Raw genomic sequence first — 20,085 nt, forward strand, 5'->3', positions numbered from 1 at the left:
TTCCCTGGAAACCTAGAGTTCTGAACATTGCATTTTGTTGACAGGTACCCTTTCATTATTAATTGTAATGCGCTTTGAGCACTATAATTTCGTGCCAAGATCTTCATATACACCATATGCGGCCACAGTTGAGCCTCTTAAAGGTGTGGGTACCTGCTAAGTCCGAAGGGGATCTGTCATTGCATGCTCTGAGGCCAAGGTTCATTGTCCGCCCCAATAATTGGGTAGATAGAACGGACTGGTGTAAGATCTAATTGCGGAATTCCCCATACAGCATATTCCTCCTCTGTAATACCCAAATCAGAATTGTCAAATGGCTTGAAAATAACATTAAAGTCACCTGCAACTATGACTAGCCCCCTTGGAGATAAACAATCGATAAAGTATTCAAGACTAGCGAGAATGCTAGGTTCCTTATTCTGTCCATTGGTCCTGTTAAAAACATTACAAATATAGACATTCTGCTCATATTCTGAGATAATCAATCAACCAAGTATTTCAGAAGAATTCACGTGAAACCTCTTGATTCTGCAATTAAATGTTGTTTTTACCCATATTACAAGTCCGTCTTCGGGCCATTCTCTTCTCTATGAAATTAGTTCACAGCAAAAGTTTGCGAAGCCCAACATATGAACCGGCTCCACACTTCGGTATTCTTGAAATACACCAATATCAAAGGAATCATCAAAACTCCCCCAAGTCGGATATGGGAGTCGGATTTAAACCCAGAAATGTTCTAAGTTCCACTCATCCATCATTGGGTATCTTAGAGGGCAGCGGAATAGGTTAAATAAGTTCACACATGCAAAGTCAGACCTCTCTTTCCACAGCCTGGTGCAATGCCTCTGAAGGATTTGGGGTGGTGTTTTGCGCCACCTGGTGAATATTGATCTTTGCCAGAAGTGAGTTATACTTTAAACAGATATTGATAAACACTGGAGAGGAAAACCGGACCTCCAAAGCAGTTAGCTCGTCAACCATTTCCCGGGAGGGCAGCAAAACTTCGACATAGTATAATTCATTACTGAGTACTCTGCAGCGAGTGGCACTCACTATACTTGAGTGGATTATTGAAGAACATTTGTGAATGTTCCGAATCCATTGAGTCACTGTATTGATCAGTGAATCACCGTCTTCTCTTGTACCTCGAGGGAGTCTGGGCATATTGTGCCTGTATATAACCCAACTCGAGCCATTACCACAGAGCAGCGGGGCTTTATTAGAAGCTTTGTTAAATGAAGACAGGGAGCTGGAGCATTGCTTGGGGGTAAACTCATTGGTGGAGATTGCCTGGGCAACTGAACTAGGCGGGCGAAATAAATGTGTCTGTTCCCCTTACAGGATGGATAGGATTGTTTATGCAAAGTAAGGGAGGAAGTTCTGTGCATGATCAAGCCTTCCCACTTTTTTGGGAACTCCCCTTTGCAACAAAGCAGTAGTTGGTACTGAAGGTAGAAGACACTGATTCGCTATAGAGACTGAATTTTCAAAGTTCAGGGGAGTTTTAAGTTGAGACTTTAATGGGACCAATTTGCTGTAGATGAGGAATAATTGTTTAGAAATAGGTTATTAGTAGCTGGATGTGCGCCCTAAGCTTTGTGAACTCGGTCTTGAGATCAGTCACAATCTGGAGCATGGCCCAATTCTTAAGAACATGCTACATAATACTAACGAGAACGCACAATAGCGTAGCTCTGTGGGCTGCACGAGGCGCTAGATGTGCATCAGCTCGGGTAATAACGCTGCCATGAATGATAATTCCAACTTTAGCGGCCCTGCTTAATGACTGGCTGTACATCAGGAATATGCCCAACACGTTTAAAAACGCTCAAATAAGAGTATAACTGTATCGGCTCCGAGGCCCAAAAGCTTTGTGGGCTGGAGAGCAAAACAAACGGCAACTAGAACACAGAATCGCCTCAGCCCGGAGCAGTTAGTGCACAAAAACCTTTGTAAAAATAAAAACAACCAGCTCGTGTCCTGTATCGCAGGGGGCACAAACCCAGGCGTGCTTGTGCACAGGGGCTTTCTAAAAACGTGTTGTGTGGCTCATATTTCGTTTTTCAATGAAAGGACCTCCCGCACCCCGAGTTTGTGGCGTAAAGACTACAGCTGCCAAATTTGGTGCTCAAGAAGCAGGTTTCAGTTTTAGCATGGGCTTCATATCCTGTATTTCTGGGCAAATCACTTAATCCTCCGTGCCTACAAAAAAATTTAATGATGATGTTGTTGGTGCTTATGTAAAGCAGTTCCAGTTTAGCAATACAAAACTGCAAAAAAATAAAACTTACATCAGAAATCGTGAACTGCTGCAGAGTTGAGATTTTTTTTCTATTCTCAGACTGAGGACGAAAATGGAGAGCCCACTTAAAGCCGTGCGTGATATCATGTTTTTAGAAGTGTGTTTTACCTAAAGCGCCACAATGCTGCCTGCATCACGGGGAGGACAGGGGTATTCCGGCAGACTGTGGGGTGTCCTCTCCAGACTAATGGTGCATAATTGATAATATATACTGTATGATGTAATGAAGTTAGCAGCATAGTAGTTGGGGGGCGGAGCGAGTGGGGTAAAGGGAAGAGGAGGAGTCGACACAGGATGAGGGCAGTTAGAGTAGGGACAGGGCCGAGGCTAGATGTATAGAATAAAGCTCCAGTTACAACCACCAGTAGTGTGTGTGATTACTTGTAGCGCAATGCTACAACTGGCGACGAGGGTGGGATGACCGAGCCCCACCGCTCATAAGAACCCCATGAGGACACCCTGTCCCAGGCAACGTCGAGGAGAACGCTGCGATCGCGCCGAAGCGTGACTCACACCAGAAGCGTGTGCTTTGAGGGAGGCTGATAAGCGCAGAAGTCGGGAGCCCACCCCGACCCTGCCTTGCACCCCGAGAGCGACAGAGAAGTGCCCAGTGTAGGGGACGCTGTCCCTGAAGGCCCGCTGGCGAGCGCCGCCGAGCACCGTGAAGTCCGGGCTTGAGTGCCCGTCGACGTCGGAAGATCTCACACCAGATGAGTGAGTCTTGGCACGTTGTTGCCCGAAGGAACGCGGGAATCTGCAGAATAAGGCGGGAGCCCACCCCAACCTCACCTGATAGTAGCCGCCGGTGGGGAGATGCAGGTCCTGATGTGTGCTGCCTCTGAAGCTGCCTGCCGGTGAGTCCGGAGTGAAAAGAGGACCGAGTGAGCCATGAGAACAAGCCTCGTGTGCATGTAGTGACAGCGGCCATCTTGGAGTCGGGCACTTTTCAAGACAGACCCCTTGATTGTTGTAGAGCGGCCATTTTGAAGTCAGGCATACAGTAACAGACAAGCACTGACAAGAGCAAGTAAACAAGCATTGGCAAGAGCAAATAAACAAGCATTGGCTGGAAAGAAGAAATAAACAAGCATTGACAAGAGCAAGTAAACAAGCATTGGCGAGAAGAAATAAGCAAGCATTGACAAGAGCAAATAAACAAGCATTGGCGAAAAGGAAAATAAACAAGCACTGACGAGCAAGTAAACAAACATTGGCGAATGGAAATAAACAAGCATTAACAAAAGCAAAGAATAAAACACTGGCGAGAAGAAGTAAACGAGCATTGTCGACTGTGAACAAGCAAGCAGCAGTGAGAAGACATAAAGAAACAGGCACCAACAAAAGGGTGAACAGTGAACAACAACACCATGGTGACCCCCAACGTCTCGCCACAGCGGAAGCCCCTCGTCGCGGGAGGATCACACCTGCGAGCTCCTGAACCTCTGACCGTGACCACGGGAGGGAGTATGGGCCCCAAGTGGCAAGAATGGTTGGAAGATTTCGAAGACTATATCGAGGGATCTAAAGTGACGGAAGACAAAGAAAAGTTGATTGCCCTCCGCAACCTAGCAGGACGGGAAATAAGCAAAATTATCAAGGATTTTTCGCCTGCGGATACTGGAACATATAACAAGGTGCGTGAGGCACTGAACGAAAAGTTTCTCCATAAAAGAAACGTGGACTAAGAGCGCTACACTTTCCACCAAGCGCGTCAAGGAAAAGAGGAAGCAATGAGCGCATTCATCACCCGGTTACGACGGCTGTCGAGACACTGAGTTTGAAACCTTCTCGCCTGACGCTGCCATCAAATCGCAAATCATAGACGGCTGTCACTCAGAAACACTCAGGAGACGGCTACTGAGGAAACCCCACGAATTGGAAGAGATCGAAGAAATTACTCGTATATACGAGCAAACAGAAGAACACGCCGCCACCATCGAAACAGGACACAACGGCCGTCAGGAGCAAGCACACCGTGTTCAAGAACGACCTCGTAGCAGAAGGAAGTATTCGCGGGAGAATAAATGGAGACAGAGACCGTCGTCTCACCAACGACGCCCGGAGTACAGGAGAAGAGAAACGGGGCGAAGGGACCGAAAGCCAGAAAGGACTAACCGATGTTATCGGTGTGGTTATGACTATCCTCATATAGACACCTGTCCGGCCATGGGTCAGCGATGCAGGAAATGTGGGCGATCCAACCACTTCGAAGCCATGTGCGGGGACTATCACAAAGAAAGGCGAGGTGAGACAACGAGATCGTCCCGCTCTGACACAAGGAAACATCACATACGAGCTGTTCAAGGAGAGCCCAGGCGGTCCCCAGGCTCATCACATTCCAGCCGGGAATCACACGGGTCACGATGGGAACGCAGATCCCCATCTCGGGACTCAAGATCATCGTCCTCCAAAGACTCGACCTACACTGTGGAATACTTGAACATGATTGCGGACCCTGATCAACTGAAAAAGTATCCACGCCTAGACATTAGAGTAGGGAATCACGACACCAAATTTGTAATGGACAGCGGAGCCTCGCTGAATTATATTCCAGTCACGGAAGACGAGAAAATGGTCCCGAAACCCCCACTAACTTTTGCACCGGTCCGCGTCTTCACGTGGATGTCCAAAAAACCACTCCCCTGCCTGGGTAAATTCCACACAACACTCACCCATGACAACATCACCATACAGGCGGTCATACATGTCATCAAAGGGCCTGAAGCCGACTGCCTACTTAGCCTCCCCACGGCTGAGCGTCTTCGTCTGGTGGAAATATTATTCAAAGTCAACGATAATCAGAACTGTGTCAGCAAGTTTCCCAAATTATTTCAAGGCTTAGGCAAGCTGAAAGGTTGTCAAATTTGGCTGCACATTAACGAACGGATCAAACCCGTTGCGCAGCACCCACGACGTGTTCCATTCCATCTTCAGAGTGCCGTCGAGGACGAACTTCAGGAACTCCTATCCGCAGACATCATTGAGCGCACGGATGGCCCGACCCCTTGGGTGTCGCCGGTGGTCATCGTTCCTAAAAAAGGGACCCCCAACAAGGTGAGACTGTGCGTTGACATGCGCCTACCCAACACCGCAATTGAAAGGGAGCGACACCCTGGACCGCATCTTAGCGATATGATTGCTGCACTGAATGGGGCAAGGGTCTTCTCAAAGCTAGACCTGAACAAAGGTTATCACCAGCTAGAATTAGACGCCAGATCTCGCTACATCACCACGTTTGCAACTCACCTAGGACTTTTTAGGTACAAGCGGCTGAGCTTTGGTGTTTCGTCGGCCGCGGAAATCTTTCAGGAGGCAATCCGTCAAATCATTCAACACATCCCCAACACCTTATAGCGATGACATCCTGGTCTATGGGTCGGATGTTCGTGAGCATGACATCGCTCTTGATCGCGTTTGCCATGCCCTGTTGGATGCGAACTTGACGCTGAACAAGGAGAAATGTGAGTTTCACCAGGCCACTTTGAAATTCTTTGGCCACATTTTCTCTGACGAGGGCATGAAACCGGACCCGGAGAAGATCGCGACCCTGAATAACACCAAGAGCCCGCAGGATGTAAATGACTTGAGGTCCTTCTTAGGGATGGCCAGCTACTGTGCCCGCTACATCCGTGACTATGCGACCATCAGTCACCCCCTTCGGATTCTCACCAAGCTTGGTCAACCGTTTGACTGGACCCCTGAGTGTGAACGGGCGTTCAATGACATCAAGCGCGCTGTAGAGTCGGCCGACAGTCTCTCATACTTCAACCCTCGACGGAAGACTGAGATCACCGTCGACGCTAGCCCCGTTGGATTGGGGGCCATCTTGGCTCAATATGAGAATGACTCTGATCAGAGGCGGATCGTTGCCTATGCCAGCCGCAGCCTGTCTGACCCTGAGAAGAAGTACTCGCAGCCTGAGAAGGAAAGTCTTGCTGTAGGCTGGGCATGCGAACACTTTCATGTCTTCGTATATGGCAAGCACTTTACCCTGATCACTGATCACCAGGCGTTGGTCACTATCTACGGCAACCCGACGTCCAAGATGCCTCCGAGAATCGAGAGATGGGGTCTCAGACTTCAGGAGTACACGTTTACTATTCTTCACAAACCGGGGAAGGCGGAGAACCCGGCTGACTTCAGGTCCCGCCACCCTCGGCCGTCTTCAGACTCCAAACCATCGATCGCTGAGGAGTATATCCACTTCGTGGCTGACCAAGCATTGCCACCTGACATTCCTATGGACGTCATTCGGGAGGTCACCGCTCAAGACACTATCTTGCAAATGGTACTTCACCGGATCCACACTAATAGATGGAGATATAACCCGCAAGAAGAAGACACAGACCCTACAATCCGGAAAGAGATACAAGCATTCCGGCACGTCTGCGATGAACTGTCGGTCACCACTGATGGAGTCATCCTAAGAGGTCAACGACTTGTCATCCCCAGTCAACTACGGCAGGGAGTTATCAATCTGGCCCATGAAGGCCACAGAGGAGCAGTATCTACGAAGCGAGCTCTACGGGAACGCGTCTGGTTCCCCTTTCTGGACCAAATGGTGGAGTCTACACTGAAGGAGTGCCACCTCTGTCAGTTGACCAGCAAAAGCAACCCACCGGCACCACTACAAATGACCACCCTACCTAGTGGAGTGTGGCAAGAAATTGCCATGGACTTCTATGGACCGCTGCAGTCTGGGAAATATGTGGTTGCCATAATTGACGAATATTCACGATTTCCCATCGCACAAATAATATCGTCTACAAGTGCCTCCTGCACTATCAAGGTGCTGGATGAGGTATTTGCAACATGGGGTGTCCCCAAAGAAGTCAAAACGGACAATGGGCCTCCATTCAATGGACACGAATTCAGTGCCTTTGCGAGACACATGGACTTCAAGCACAGAAAAGTTACACCACTCTGGCCACAAGCAAATGGCACCATCGAAAGATTTATGGCTACGATCAAAAAGACATTTCAGCACGCCACTGCTGAGAAGAAAGAACTACAGGCAGCTCTGAATAAAGTTCTCAGAGCCTACAGGACAACTCCCCACTCAACCACCGGACAATGCCCTGCAACGCTCATGCTAGGGCGGCCAATGAGAAATCGCATCCCAACATGGGAAGGTGCCTTGCAAGCGTTATCGCCAAACGACATTCACCAGGAAATGGCTGTGACTGACAGGCATAACAAAGACAGAATGAAATTGTATGCTGATGCCAAAAGGAGAGCGAGGTCTCCATCCTTGCATGAAGGGGATCACGTCTTCATCAAACAGGAGCAGCAGAGAAAGACTGATTCCCGATTCCGGGACGAGCCACTGTTAGTGACCCAACAGAAGGGCACCATGTTGACAGCGGAATCTGAACAACGCAGAATCACCAGGAACATCTCCCACTTCAAGAGGTGTCCGCGAGACATACAGGGACCTGGGATGAGCCCTACAGGCACCCCCGCACTTGAAGAGCCTGACCCTGGTGCCACAGAAGGAAGAGGTCAGCAGAGTGAGCCCAGGCCGAATGTGTCCACCGGGAACATGTCATTGCGGCCACGTCGTGATATCCAGCCACCAAAGAGACTCATTGAAGAGATGGACTGAAGCACTGTTGTTTGTTTTATTAAGAAGAGGGGAGATGTAATGCAGTTAGCAGCCTAGTAGTTGGGGGGGCGGAGCGATTGGGGTAAAGGGAAGAGGAGGAGTCAACACAGGATGAGGGCAGTTGGATTAGGGACAGGGCCGAGGCTAGATGTATAGAATAAAGCTCCAGTTACAACCACCAGTAGTGTGTGTGATTACTTGTAGCGCGATGCTACATATACTTTTTAGAAAAACAAAATATATAAAAAACAATATAATTTACAATGCTAAAAGCTTTAAATAATGTCACTTCGAGACCCATTGCATTGTAAATGCTTGTTCTGACATGGTGTTGGTGGTTTTATGACTGGGCACTTTAGCACTGCTGTCCAGTGTAAAGTGCGTGTGCTCTCTGTGATAAACATGGCAAGATTGGTCTACACCTGGTTAGCGTATTTAATTTACCTGTCAGTCCCCAGTAATGCTGTATCTCATCGGGCCAGTAAATTAAATGCTACTGGTGGGCTTGCAGCGCTGCTTGCGCCACCCACCAAAGTAGCCTTTCAAACCTGTCTCAAGCCTCTGCCATTGCAGGGCCTGCGTAGGCAGTTTCACTGCTGCTGTGTCGTGACACCTAAAGTGTGTGCCACGTCTGTGGCCCCCCTTTTTAGGTCGAGCCTAGTGCAGCGCATGCGCTGCACTATGAGATGACCTTTAGAAATTGGTCTGATCTTTTTGTACGCTCGTGCGTGTGGCGGCATCCACATTGTGGCGCGTGCAAGGGCCATCTGTTTTTTTTTTCTTGTTTTCGATTTCCTGAATGCCCCATGACTCCTTTTGCTCCCTCCTTCTCGGTTAGACATCTGTCAGTTCAGTTAATTTGTCTGATATCACACAGTATGTCCCTGTGAAACTATTTAGGCGCGTCACAAACTCCTAAACCGGTGCATTAACCCCGTTACCGGTGGCGATCATAATAAAACGAGTCAAGGAGGGGTTAGGCCGTTTCAGTTAGGACTGTCAGAAAGCTCTATCGAGATTAACTTCACGCAGTGGAATAAATGGTGCACAAGGCGGCATTCATTCGCTGAGCCATTCGTGCAAGTGTTGTGCATTGCCACGCCCATCTCCACGAGAATGATGTGTCCCGAAATGTCCTCAGGCAAAATTTTATTTATGAGAAAAATCAACACGAGGACTGGGAATCCCTCTCCAAACCAATACCGCCTGACCGTATTGTTTACACATTAATTTCATAACATAGTTGCAGAAAAATGCCAGAACGCGCCGACATCTCAGCATAAAGAAACTCACTGCTTTTACCCGAGTTACAGATATTCGCAGCATTTGCGTTAATCAGGGCAGGGATGGAGCTCACCTGGTTTCTATAAGCTTACATTAACATGCTGCTTTAATCACAAACCTTGGAAGCAGGGCTCTGTAATCGCCACCGTCGCTCTCCCCTCGCAATCGCATTTCTGCCTGACAGCTTACAGCACAACATAACAATGCAACAAATCCACGTTCAGCTTCTCACTTTCCTCTGCTCTGCTTTAGCTGTTTCCTCTTCATTCATTACACCCCATTTTGATGCGCATTATTTCCGTATTAACAATTGGCAGGAAAAAGCGCGAGTTCTTGTGACAGCACGCTTCCTCCCACTGTGCAGCGGACACACAGTGGCGCAGCAAGTGAGAAGTACCCCACACCAACCCTCCATCCTTTGGTTTGATAGTAAAATCCCAGCCACTAATAGGGATTAAAGTGGGACCGTGGTCTGCTTGGTACCGGTGCCACTGCACCCGCTGCACTATTGAAAGCTACTCCTTTTGCAAACAGGCGAGACCTATTGGCTATGTCAATGTTTCTTACTGCATGTCAGTCACCCTTACGGTAGGCCCTAGCTAGCCCTATGGGCAGGGTGCATTGTAGGTGTAAGGTAGGACATGTACCTTAAGTTCGTGACATGTTCTGGTAGTGACAAACAGCCACTTTGGTTTCTTACTGCTGTGAGGCTGCCCTCTCATAGGAATGCATTGGGGATTCCCTGATAAGTGTTTCAGTGGTAATTCCTGATATGAGGGGAGCAGTGTGGTCAAGTTTGGGATGTTTGGAATAGTAATAATAAATGCTACGCACTGGTGTGCGCAGATTTATTATCACTATTTTAGAAATGCCACTTTTAGAAGTTGGCCTTTCTGTGTGCAATGTGTCTGCCTGCCTAATGTGTATTGCCTGTCTGGCTTTGGAGTAACAGGGGCTGGTGAGGTGTGGGTGGCTCCAGGGAGGGCAGGGTGAGTCTGCGCTAGACTGAATAGGAGATCTGAATTTGGAGTAGTGGGAGGAGTAGTCCCCTGACCCTGAATAGGTCTGTGCCTACCTGGGTGAATGCTGGCTCCGCCCCCTGTGGTGTCTGATGACAAAGCCACCTCCTGACAAGAAGAGGAGCCCAGTAAACAAAGTGCTCCACTACCCCCCAGAACCAGTTGAGACTGATTCCCAAAGCCCTCTGCCAAGGGCAGAACAAAGGAAGAATGCAGTATAAATCTTGGGGCTGTGACCCCATGTGAAGGTGCTTCCTTGTGACTTTGGGACTTGCTGCTGCTGGGCCCCAGGAGGAACCGCCACGAGGGACTGCCTCCCTGCTGGAGGGCCCTGTGTGCTGGCCTGCCTGGGCCCAGCTTTACCCCTCTGAACTCTTGGCTTGTAGCGCCTCGTGAGCGCTGCATTTTTGGCCCCTGCTGCGCTGCTCCAGGACGAGAGGAGAGTTTATGCTCTGCAGAGCTGAGCTGCAGGAGTGTCCCGAGGGAATCCTGTCATGGGGATTCCCCCACATGGCATCAGAGTGAAGCGGGAGCCTACCCCGCAGTTATGCCACTTTGGGAAGGAGCCTACCCGCATTGATGCCGAGACAAGACACCTAGCGTGGGCTCGTGTTGTTTACCACTGCAACCTAGGCTGGAAGTCAGGCAGAGGTTGCCTGGCTGGGGGTGGAGCTTTTGCCTGAAGGAAGGCGGGAGCCTACCTCGCCTCCATGACCGGGAGAGCAAGCGGAGATCCATGCGGGAGCCTACCCTGCGCTGGTGCACACGAAGAGGAAGAAAACTAAGACTTCACTCCGTGGGGGCCTGAGACCGGCGGGAGCCCACTCTGCCTTTGTGGCCTAGACTGCCGTGAGAGCCCGTGTGTGAGGTTGAAGGGGTCGAGCCCCGAGAGGAGGGGCTTGACCGGAGCCGCGAGGGCTCTCCGTACCGATCCGCAGTTGGGAGTTCTCCTGGACCGGAGGAGTCACGAAGAGCCCCGGTGAGTGGGGCTCACAGTGAACAGTGTTGGCGATCCCTGAGGCACCATGGTGCCGGTGCCGATTACCTTGTGGACAATTTTTGTTTTAGAAGTCCCGGAGTGGGGCTTCAGTGGCATTGTTGGTGCCAATGCCCGTTTCCCTCAGTGGCCCCGCAGGAGAGCGGGCCGCTGCAACGTTGGGGCAATTTTGGCCCCTTGAGATGGGACCTAAGAGGCACAGCGGTGCCCTGTCTAAATTCCTCAGCTGCACCGCGGGCAGCTGCAACACTGGGGCCCTTTTCTTCTCTTGATGAAGGAGGGGCAAGTTGCATTCCCCCCCTCCACCCCCCCCCCCCCCCCTCCGCCCCCCCCTCCAACTTGTGGTGCACATTGTCTTTGATGCATTGCCAACCCGGGGGCCAGTGGAAGGCCCCAGCTAAAGCCCTGACATTTCGGGACAGAGGGCATTTGAGCCCCAGAGAAGGCCAGTTGGCCTGGGGTCATTTTGGGTACTTGTGTGTACCGGTTGGGTGCAAGGCCCTAAAGGAAGGCATAATGCAGTTATGCCAAAGGTGATGTATGCACCTGCGAGTGTTACAACGGTGCACTTCAGTAATGTGATTTATGCTGATGATGATGCCTAATGCTAATGTGATATAATGCTGAGGTCCTTATTGTACCAGTAGTTACTGGTTGTGTTATTTACTACTTGTGCTTTGTGGTGGTTCTGACAGTGTCCCGATTGGCCCTGTCATGTATGTTATCCCCTGTGAATATTGCCAGTTTGCACAGTGTATATGTGTGATTATGATTCTAATGTGTTTTGGATAATACAAAGGCTATTTTTTATATAACCTTGTTTGGAGTTTCTTTTGTAGTGTGCCTAGTGTGTTGCTGCTGTGTGTGTGTGTGTGTGTTACGCAAACCCTTTACACATTGCCTCTGGGTTAAGCCTGACTGCTCGTGCCAAGCTACCCAAGGTGAGCAGGGATTATCTTCAGTGTGTAACTCCCTTGCTCTGACTAGAGTGGTGGTTTCTGCCTGGCTTAGGCGCTTGCCCTAGCCAACCAGAAATACAATTTCTAACAGTATCCATTTGAGTGCTTGGTGCAGGCATGCTAGAAATGTTTTTGTGGGGTTTTAGGGCAGTAGGGCCTGTTGCACCACAAAACTATACAGTAAATTCAGCACTACATACTTACCCAGAAAGTCCAGCTCAAATCTGATGAAGAGGTCATCTCGGTCTGCAAAGAGCCAGTCAATTATAGATATTATTTTGGTGCCCAGTAATAAAGTCTGGCACCCACAAGGCCTAATCCACCCTTTGTATGCTGATGACAAATTTTTGGAATGATATTCTGGCCAGCCCACTGAAAAACCCCCGCAGAGCACCAACAGAGGCTGGAGGGAGCCTGGTGGGATGTCATTAGGAAACACTTTTTTCAGCATATAAAAGAGGTGAGGGTTAGGAATCATCTTGTATAGTGCGCTTCTGCTTGCTATTATAAGTTGAAATGAGCTGAAATGATGAAGCAATATTTCAGTCCCAATCCATCTGTCCATTTCGTAGTATGAACATGCTCAAATACTCAAGTGGTCAAATGCCCATGGAAAATTGACAGTGGCTAGGACTTTAGCTTAGACACCTGTGAGCAGGACATGGGTTGATTTCTACCATTTGACCTTTAGGCCAGAGGCATCGCCCTAAATCTAAAACATGTGCATCAGTCTTTGCATGGAGTTTACAGCGTTCTAGAAATATAGTGGTATTCTGTCCATGTGGTGGGTACCCCATGATATATTTCTTAAAGAGGGGAAACCGAGTTCATCCGGGAAAGTACATGACATTTGAATGGTTAATGAATTGCTTCAAAGGCAAGGACCAAAGCCCTGGGTTCGACCAAGGACTCCAAACCAGCTAGCTAGTATGCTGGCAAAAGCCATAGCAATGTGCATTCTGCTCAGGCGTGAAGCCATTTTGGTCTCTGTGTGAGAGTGCGGTTTACAGCAAGCAATCTGTTGGTGAGTATTTTAGCCAGTAGTGTTCTTTCAATATGGATTAATGAGATAGGTCTATATGACAAACAGTCAGTCTGAAGCTTCTGAGGTTTACGGATTACTGGAATTGTTGAACCTCTTCGGTTGTAGGATGGAGAGCCTTTGGCTAGGGCCTCTTCATACATAGTCAGTAAGGATGGAGTTATTTGCCCGTTTATTGAAGCGTCTTTCTACCATTATTTTTATCTTTAGTTTTTCAACATAAAATCATGTAATAAATTGATGATGTCAAGGAATAATTTTATTCAGACATTTTTCCATCCGTAACTAGTTATTTGGATTCACAAAAGCGTTGGGTTCCATAATTTCCTAATTTTATTTTCATTACTTAGGTGGAGTCTGCAGCCAATGGTATTGAAAATTTGGATCTTGATGCTTCAGGATTAACAACTACACAGCCACGAGTAACCAAAGCACAGAAGAGGCGGGTATGCAAATAAGTTTTGAAACCGTTTTAGATTCCGACCAATGCAAGATCAGTTTTGTCAATGATTGCTGTTTTGAAACACAAATGAGTACAAAAGTTAAAAAAAAAAATTCTCCTGTAATTTTCATCTTCTAACACTGTTCTTCTTTGTCCCAACACTGGTAACAAACAATTCATTTGCCATTATCCCAGGCATATTCTTGGTTTTTGTTTACATAGAGGGGGCACTTTTTCTGGACAGAAAATATATTTCAGATTAGGTGGAGAATGGATTGCTGTTGAAGTGGCACTTACAAAATGTTGTGCCGGAGAAGCCCATAATACATTGGGCACAAAGAGCAGGAACATTTGCGATGAATACATTCAAGCTCTATTTGCTGTCTAGTATATGGAAATTGCTAGTCCAGTAAACGTTTCCAAGACTGATCCCCCAGACCTTCTATCAACCTTGAAATTCTGTATTAGTCTTCCATGAATTGAGTGTCAAGTAGTCGACACAAAGGAAGGACCTGGTCTGCAGCAGTGAGTTGTGCCATGATGAGAAAGCATTGGCAAAGCCAAGAGGTGTAGGGTAGTATGCCATCCTTTTGGCAAGTTTTGTTTTGTAGTGGTTTTTGCAAAACGTTATTGTTTGGAAAGCTGCCTGTCCATCACCAATCTAAAACAAGCATTTGCAATGCAAATTGGTCTCGCATTTGTGAGAGTTAGAGGTATTGGCGTTGTAAATAACAATGTCTTTTACCTACCAAAGAAATGAAGGAGGAAATAATCTAGAAAGAGAAGGGATGCTAGAGAAAGGAGGAAAATGAAACAGAGATGGAATGAATCTGAGGAAAGGGGACAACTGAGGTGAAAAGGAAATAGAGGGGGAAATGGAAACAGCACAATAAAGATATGATGAAAAAGAGAAGTTAAGAAAACAAAAATGTCCAAAGGCTGAAACATACAGAGAGAGTAGGAGAGACACAGTAAAAAGACTGGCAAAGAAAGAAAAGGACAATGGCACAGAGAGGGAGAAATAGGAGGAATAAAGATAAACAGAGATGAAAAAAGAAAGGAAGCAGGGGAGAGAAAAAGAAACTGGCATTGAGATTAAGAGAGACTGAAATGCAAGGAGAGATACGCACAGAATAAAAAGAAGTGGAAGGAGAGACAAGGGCAGAGACAATGAGACTTCTACAGACCGGTGCAAAGAGAAATGGAGAAAGATCGGGAAAGCTGAAGGCTTCAAAGAAGTCCATGTGTGTGTGACATGGGATTGCATTTAAGGCAACCTCTAAAGCGCACACTGCTCTGGTGCTGCTGGTAGGCGGCGGTGCTGACAAACGCTTTTAAACAGGATGGTGGAAAATCAAAATGCTGAAAATAAAGCGTTTAACAGCTACATATCTAACCCTATATTTTGCCCCTATGTAAACACAGCAGTGATGGTATGAAATCGGTTTACCTTTCATGCCCGGGAGTAAAACTTAGCTTGAAGCGAACCTCGTTTGTTTCCGTCACTTTCATAATGTTAGCAGACAAAACAGTGTCATCAAGGACATTTTGGTTCAGTATCAGGAGCCTGAAACTACGTTACAAATGCTTTAAATTTGCCATGTCGCACCTGATGTGTGTAATCACCTAAGGGCACTCGGGGCACATCACATGTTTGAATCCTAATCCTAGCAGGACCGACTCACTCTTTTATTCTTCTGAGGTCAATTGAACGAGCAGCAATGGGTTGAGTAAAACTGTCATTCACAGTGCCATAAAATGACAATCTGTAGGTACAAAGCTTTACTTATAAAAACAGGGTATATTAATATTAACATAATATTGACTAGCGCAAGGTGAGCATTAGGCAAAGGAATGGGGCGCCCTGAGGATGAAGTCCCCATGCTGGCATGTGTGAGTGACCTATGTCTGCTCCGGATATCTGTGTACTTAGTCCACTGAAAGAAGGGAGAAGAAACAGCAGCTTGCCTCCTGGGAAACTGTGCCGTCAGTGCACAATCTTAGACTCCCTTGGCTATCCAGATCCATTTTTGTGGGTGTAGCCCCAGCTGAAGCGCCCCATACGTTCAAATGCCTGACACCCGTGGCCCAAAGTACATGCACAGTTCTACACATGCAACTTTAACTTACGACCACAGCCTCGAGATGGGCACACCATGTACACAAAGTGTCCTGGTAATATTTGCATTTTATTTATCACAGTGAAATTAAGAAAACCTGTTTATTTAAGAGAACCCGACATTATTTCGGTATAATACTTAAAGCACTGAAGCAACGTTTTGCGAAAAGGCGTAGTCCCAAATGAGGGCCACTTTTTTAGAACGCCAGGCCAATTTTTTATTCCAATCCAACCCTATATGTATGCAAAATTCTTCCGTGTAAAAGCCACATGAAGGGCATGAATGGGGGAGGAGGGTAAACAATGGAGCAAGTGTCCGCCTATTTCTTTTTTAATTAACAGAGAGCCTGTGAACTATGAAGCGCGGCGTCCGTGCAGTGGGGAGAATGGCTTGAAACATATTTAACATACGAAATGGTCTGAAAGTAGCCAAGTATTTTTAAGCATATATGTTAATATATTCAATATGAATAAAAAAATACCTGATGTGCATACAAAACTCTTCAGTGCGTACTTTTTAGTTTAATTACGTTGCGACCCGCGCCTCAGGGGAGGTTCACGGATTCCTCCTCCTCCTCCTTCCCCTCATCCATGGCAGGGCTGCGAGCACGAAAGTGGTGTGGCGGGTGGGTGTTGGGCAGCTGTAAAAAGCACTGGCTGAGACCAGAGTTCAGGTAGCAAGCATCGTGAGTGCTGCGATGGACAGATTAAGGGAAGGTGAGGTCTACCCCAATATAGTAACAAAAACAAGGGGAGAGAATGTGGCCTTACGACCAACGCCGCCAACTTTGGAGCTCTGGGGAACCGGGTTCGAGCCTCGGCGTCCGCTCAACGTCAGTGATTTTGGGCAAATCACTTAATCCCCCCCCCATGCGTACCTGAAAATTAATGTGTCCTTGTGTAACGTCACTGATACTCATGTAAAATACTCGCAAATATCTTCCAGTTGAATTCACGTTAAATAAAACTGCAAAAAAAACCGCCCAATATGCAAAGCCAGATGGGAGGAGTGAAGAACGTCACTAATGCTCATGTAAAGCACTCGAAATACCTTCCAGTCGAATTCACGTTGAATAAAACTGCAAAAAAGCAATATGCAAAGCCAGATAGGAGGAGGGAAGAGAGGCCATCACATGCTGTACTGTGTGATGGCCAAAGAAAATGCTCTCAGAGTGAAATCGCTGGACAGAGAGCTAAACACATGAAGGAGGGACTTCAACAGAAATGCACCAATAGGAAACAAGCATTTCTGTATGCTGCAGCTAACAGCCAATAGCAATGGGTGGGTTTGGCTAACCCAGCAGAGAGCGATACAACAGGTCATCGCAATGCTCGACCTAAAACAAAAACTTTGACTAAAGAGAAACATGTTTTTGGTCTCAAAAAGCACACATTAACCTAGTTCTCTCTGTGGATGTGCTCCTTGTGAAAGGGAGGCATGCCATAACTGATAGGGAAGTGAGCCAGGGGCTGAAGAGGGCTAACACTGCCCTTTGACACATGCTCAAGTGGGTTGGAGAAAAATGTAAATGAACCAACCATGGACAAATGGATGAAGTGTGGCTAAAACCCCCTATAAGTAACTGTCCTACACATCATTGTAGTAAAATCAAAAGGTCTTGGCTAACACAGAACAAAAAATCCCATTGTTCCGTCATTGGATGTCAGCTCTTGACTTTGAGAAAGAAGTGAGGAAGAAAAGAAAGAAGGAAGGAAAGAAAGACAGGAGGAAAGAAAGTGAAAGAGGGGAAGGAGAAAAAAATGACCGATGGAAGAAAAGAAAATAAAGACAGAAGGAAACAAGGCAGAAACAAAGGAAAGTAATACAAATGGAAAGATAAGGAAACAGCAAGAAAAAAGGAAAGAAAGGCTAGAAAGACAGAAGGCACTAAAGAAAGGATTAAAAGAAGAAAAGGAAAGTAAGAGAAAGAAAGAGGTGAAGAAATCAAATATGGAAATAAGAAAAGGCAGGAAAAGAACTAATGGAAAGAAGGTGTAAAGAAGCAAGAGGAAAAAGGCACACAAGAAAGGAGGAAATAAACAAACAAAGAAGGCACAAGGAAAGAAAGAAACTAAAAAGAAAGTGTTACAAGTGCTGCAAATTAAACACGATAAAGGTAGGTTTTCTTCCTGGGCAAAGTTTATTAAAGAGCCATTGATCAAATTGAATCCAGAATAAAGGTTTTCTGAAGAAGTGTCCGCTTATGAATTCACATGTCTAGTATTGAAGTCTTCATCTTGTGTACTGGATGAATAGAAAAACAGAAAACTTAATACAGAAGAGTTTTCAAATGGATGCAATCTGTTATGTTGTTAAATACCAGCAGTTGGATAAAAATAGGACACTCTAAAAGGAATTCGCAATAACATTGGCAGAAAATGATAAAGGGTGGAATGCGGTCTGATCTCACTTCCGGTATAAAGAGCCATGCTTTTTCCTCTGACTATAAACACAAAGGCAACACTAAAATAATCCTAAAGTAAAAACAACAAACACCCTGGCAAAGAAAGGAGCTAACTTGTGTGCTAATGTGCTTCTTGTGAGAGAGCAAAATGCAGTCACTCAAAGTGAATTTAACCAGTAGCTGAAGTAGGTTGACTCGTTGCCCCATGCTGAATGCTGTATGTTGTAGTAGATGGAAGCAACATGTGGATGACACAGCAGCAGACCTGTGGATAAAGACAGGTGGGTGGAAGACCCCTTAAGTAAGTGTATTATTCAAATAATTTCTGTAAAATCAAAAGGTCTCTTCTAAGGGAAGGACTAGAAAGGGAAATCTAAGTGCAACTTAAGATATACAAAGTCACCCAATTTATTGTGGCGGCACAGACAACCTGATCAAAAATCGAATTAACAAAATTACAAATTTTACTCTTACATACAGCTTGTTCTGCATGGTCTTTTTATGTTAAACCCCAGAACAATAAAGAGAGTAAAATTTCCTAATCTCACTCATGTCCTTAGTTGTCTATTTGGTTTCATTTATCAGTTACTTTAAACCGTATCTACCGATGTAGGTCTATTAGTATGATTTGTCTTACATATTTCAGTTATATTGTTTAAAAGGAACTTCTGTGTTAAAAAGTAAAATCATACCGAAGTTTAAAGTACCAATCCGGTAAAGAATATTCACCTTTATTGAAAAATGCTAAAAATATTTTGCGAATGAGGTAATTGTACTGAGCACTCCTTTCCTCTAGAGACATCGTTCAGATTTGCAATACAAGTTGTGTGAGGGAGCCTCCTCGGAACTCTGCTCCTCAACTCTGGTGGGACTGCTCTTGTGAAATGCTTGCCTGTCCTGTTGCAGGTAATCGTCTCGTGTTGAGAACTTTTTCAGGGTCATTTCTTAATGGATTTTCAACATTAATGGCCGATCGTATTTTGGGAAGAAGCCTCTCTCTGGAGTATGTGTTTACCAGTAGCCTAAAACAGATACACTCAGACAATCTTCATAAGGAATACTTATTCTGCTTACATATATATCCTGGTGCTAAGGAATATCTTGCACATTTTACTCTTTATTTATTATGTCAGCCTGTCTAAGTCAGGCCATGCAATATACAAAACAAAATATACATAATGTAAGATTTGATTACCTAATGATTACAAATTAACAACGTTCCTAAAAAATACAAGAACCGTCTACATTACTGCTAAAAGCATTCTAGGTGATCTACAACCAGGAAAGTGCAAGTATTTAGCCATCGGCCGGCTCTAAAGGGCTCGTACCTAAGAAAAAGCATTGCTTGCCGTCATCCGGAATGACATTTAATTAAATGACAGCAGTAATAAATTAAAAATCTAAGACAAATTTAGTCTCTAATAGAGTGCATTTCAATATGTCCCCGCAACATTACCATAGAGAGGCGCTGGTAACTGCAATGTATACAGCAGGTGTATAGGTAAAAATGAGTGGGTTAAAAACTAAATTAAGAGACCTTGAATGACATAGTTAATGCATGTGTCTGCTTGCTTTCCAAGCCACATATATAGGAGGAAAACCTGGTTAAAAATTTGCTAGAAATTAGTACGTATACACAAAGGCATTGCCTCCTTGCAATTTCTTATCGCATGAGCATTAAAAGGTGGGCAGAGATGGTCTCTTCTAGCTTTCTGAGTAAAAGTGCAAAACATAAAGTGCATTAAAGATTCCGACCCCCCCCCTCCCCCCAGACCCAAAATTCACACCTGCAAATGGGTGAGCAACTTCTGCCCTTTTACCATTAACTAGTGTGCTCTTTTACTGCAGAGGGCCTAGCCTGAAATAAATGTACAGTGATCTTTTAAGGGGTGGATAGAGTATATCAAAGTA

The 20,085-nt window shown here is 46.1% G+C and overlaps 1 protein-coding gene across 1 annotated transcript in view; it reads left to right on the forward strand.

Moving 5' to 3' along the window:
* Positions 1-20,085, forward strand: part of OTUD6B (OTU deubiquitinase 6B) — a 226,262-nt gene that overhangs the window by 60,115 nt on the left and 146,062 nt on the right. The window contains exon 3 of the mRNA XM_085605301.1: positions 13,559-13,654. Within this exon, the coding sequence (XP_085461427.1) occupies positions 13,559-13,654 (96 nt within the window). The remainder of the gene's footprint in view (positions 1-13,558; positions 13,655-20,085) is intronic.

Source organism: Triturus cristatus, chromosome 5_1 (assembly GCF_964204655.1).
Source record: "Triturus cristatus chromosome 5_1, aTriCri1.1, whole genome shotgun sequence".
In the NCBI taxonomy this organism is placed as follows: Eukaryota; Metazoa; Chordata; class Amphibia; order Caudata; family Salamandridae; genus Triturus; species Triturus cristatus.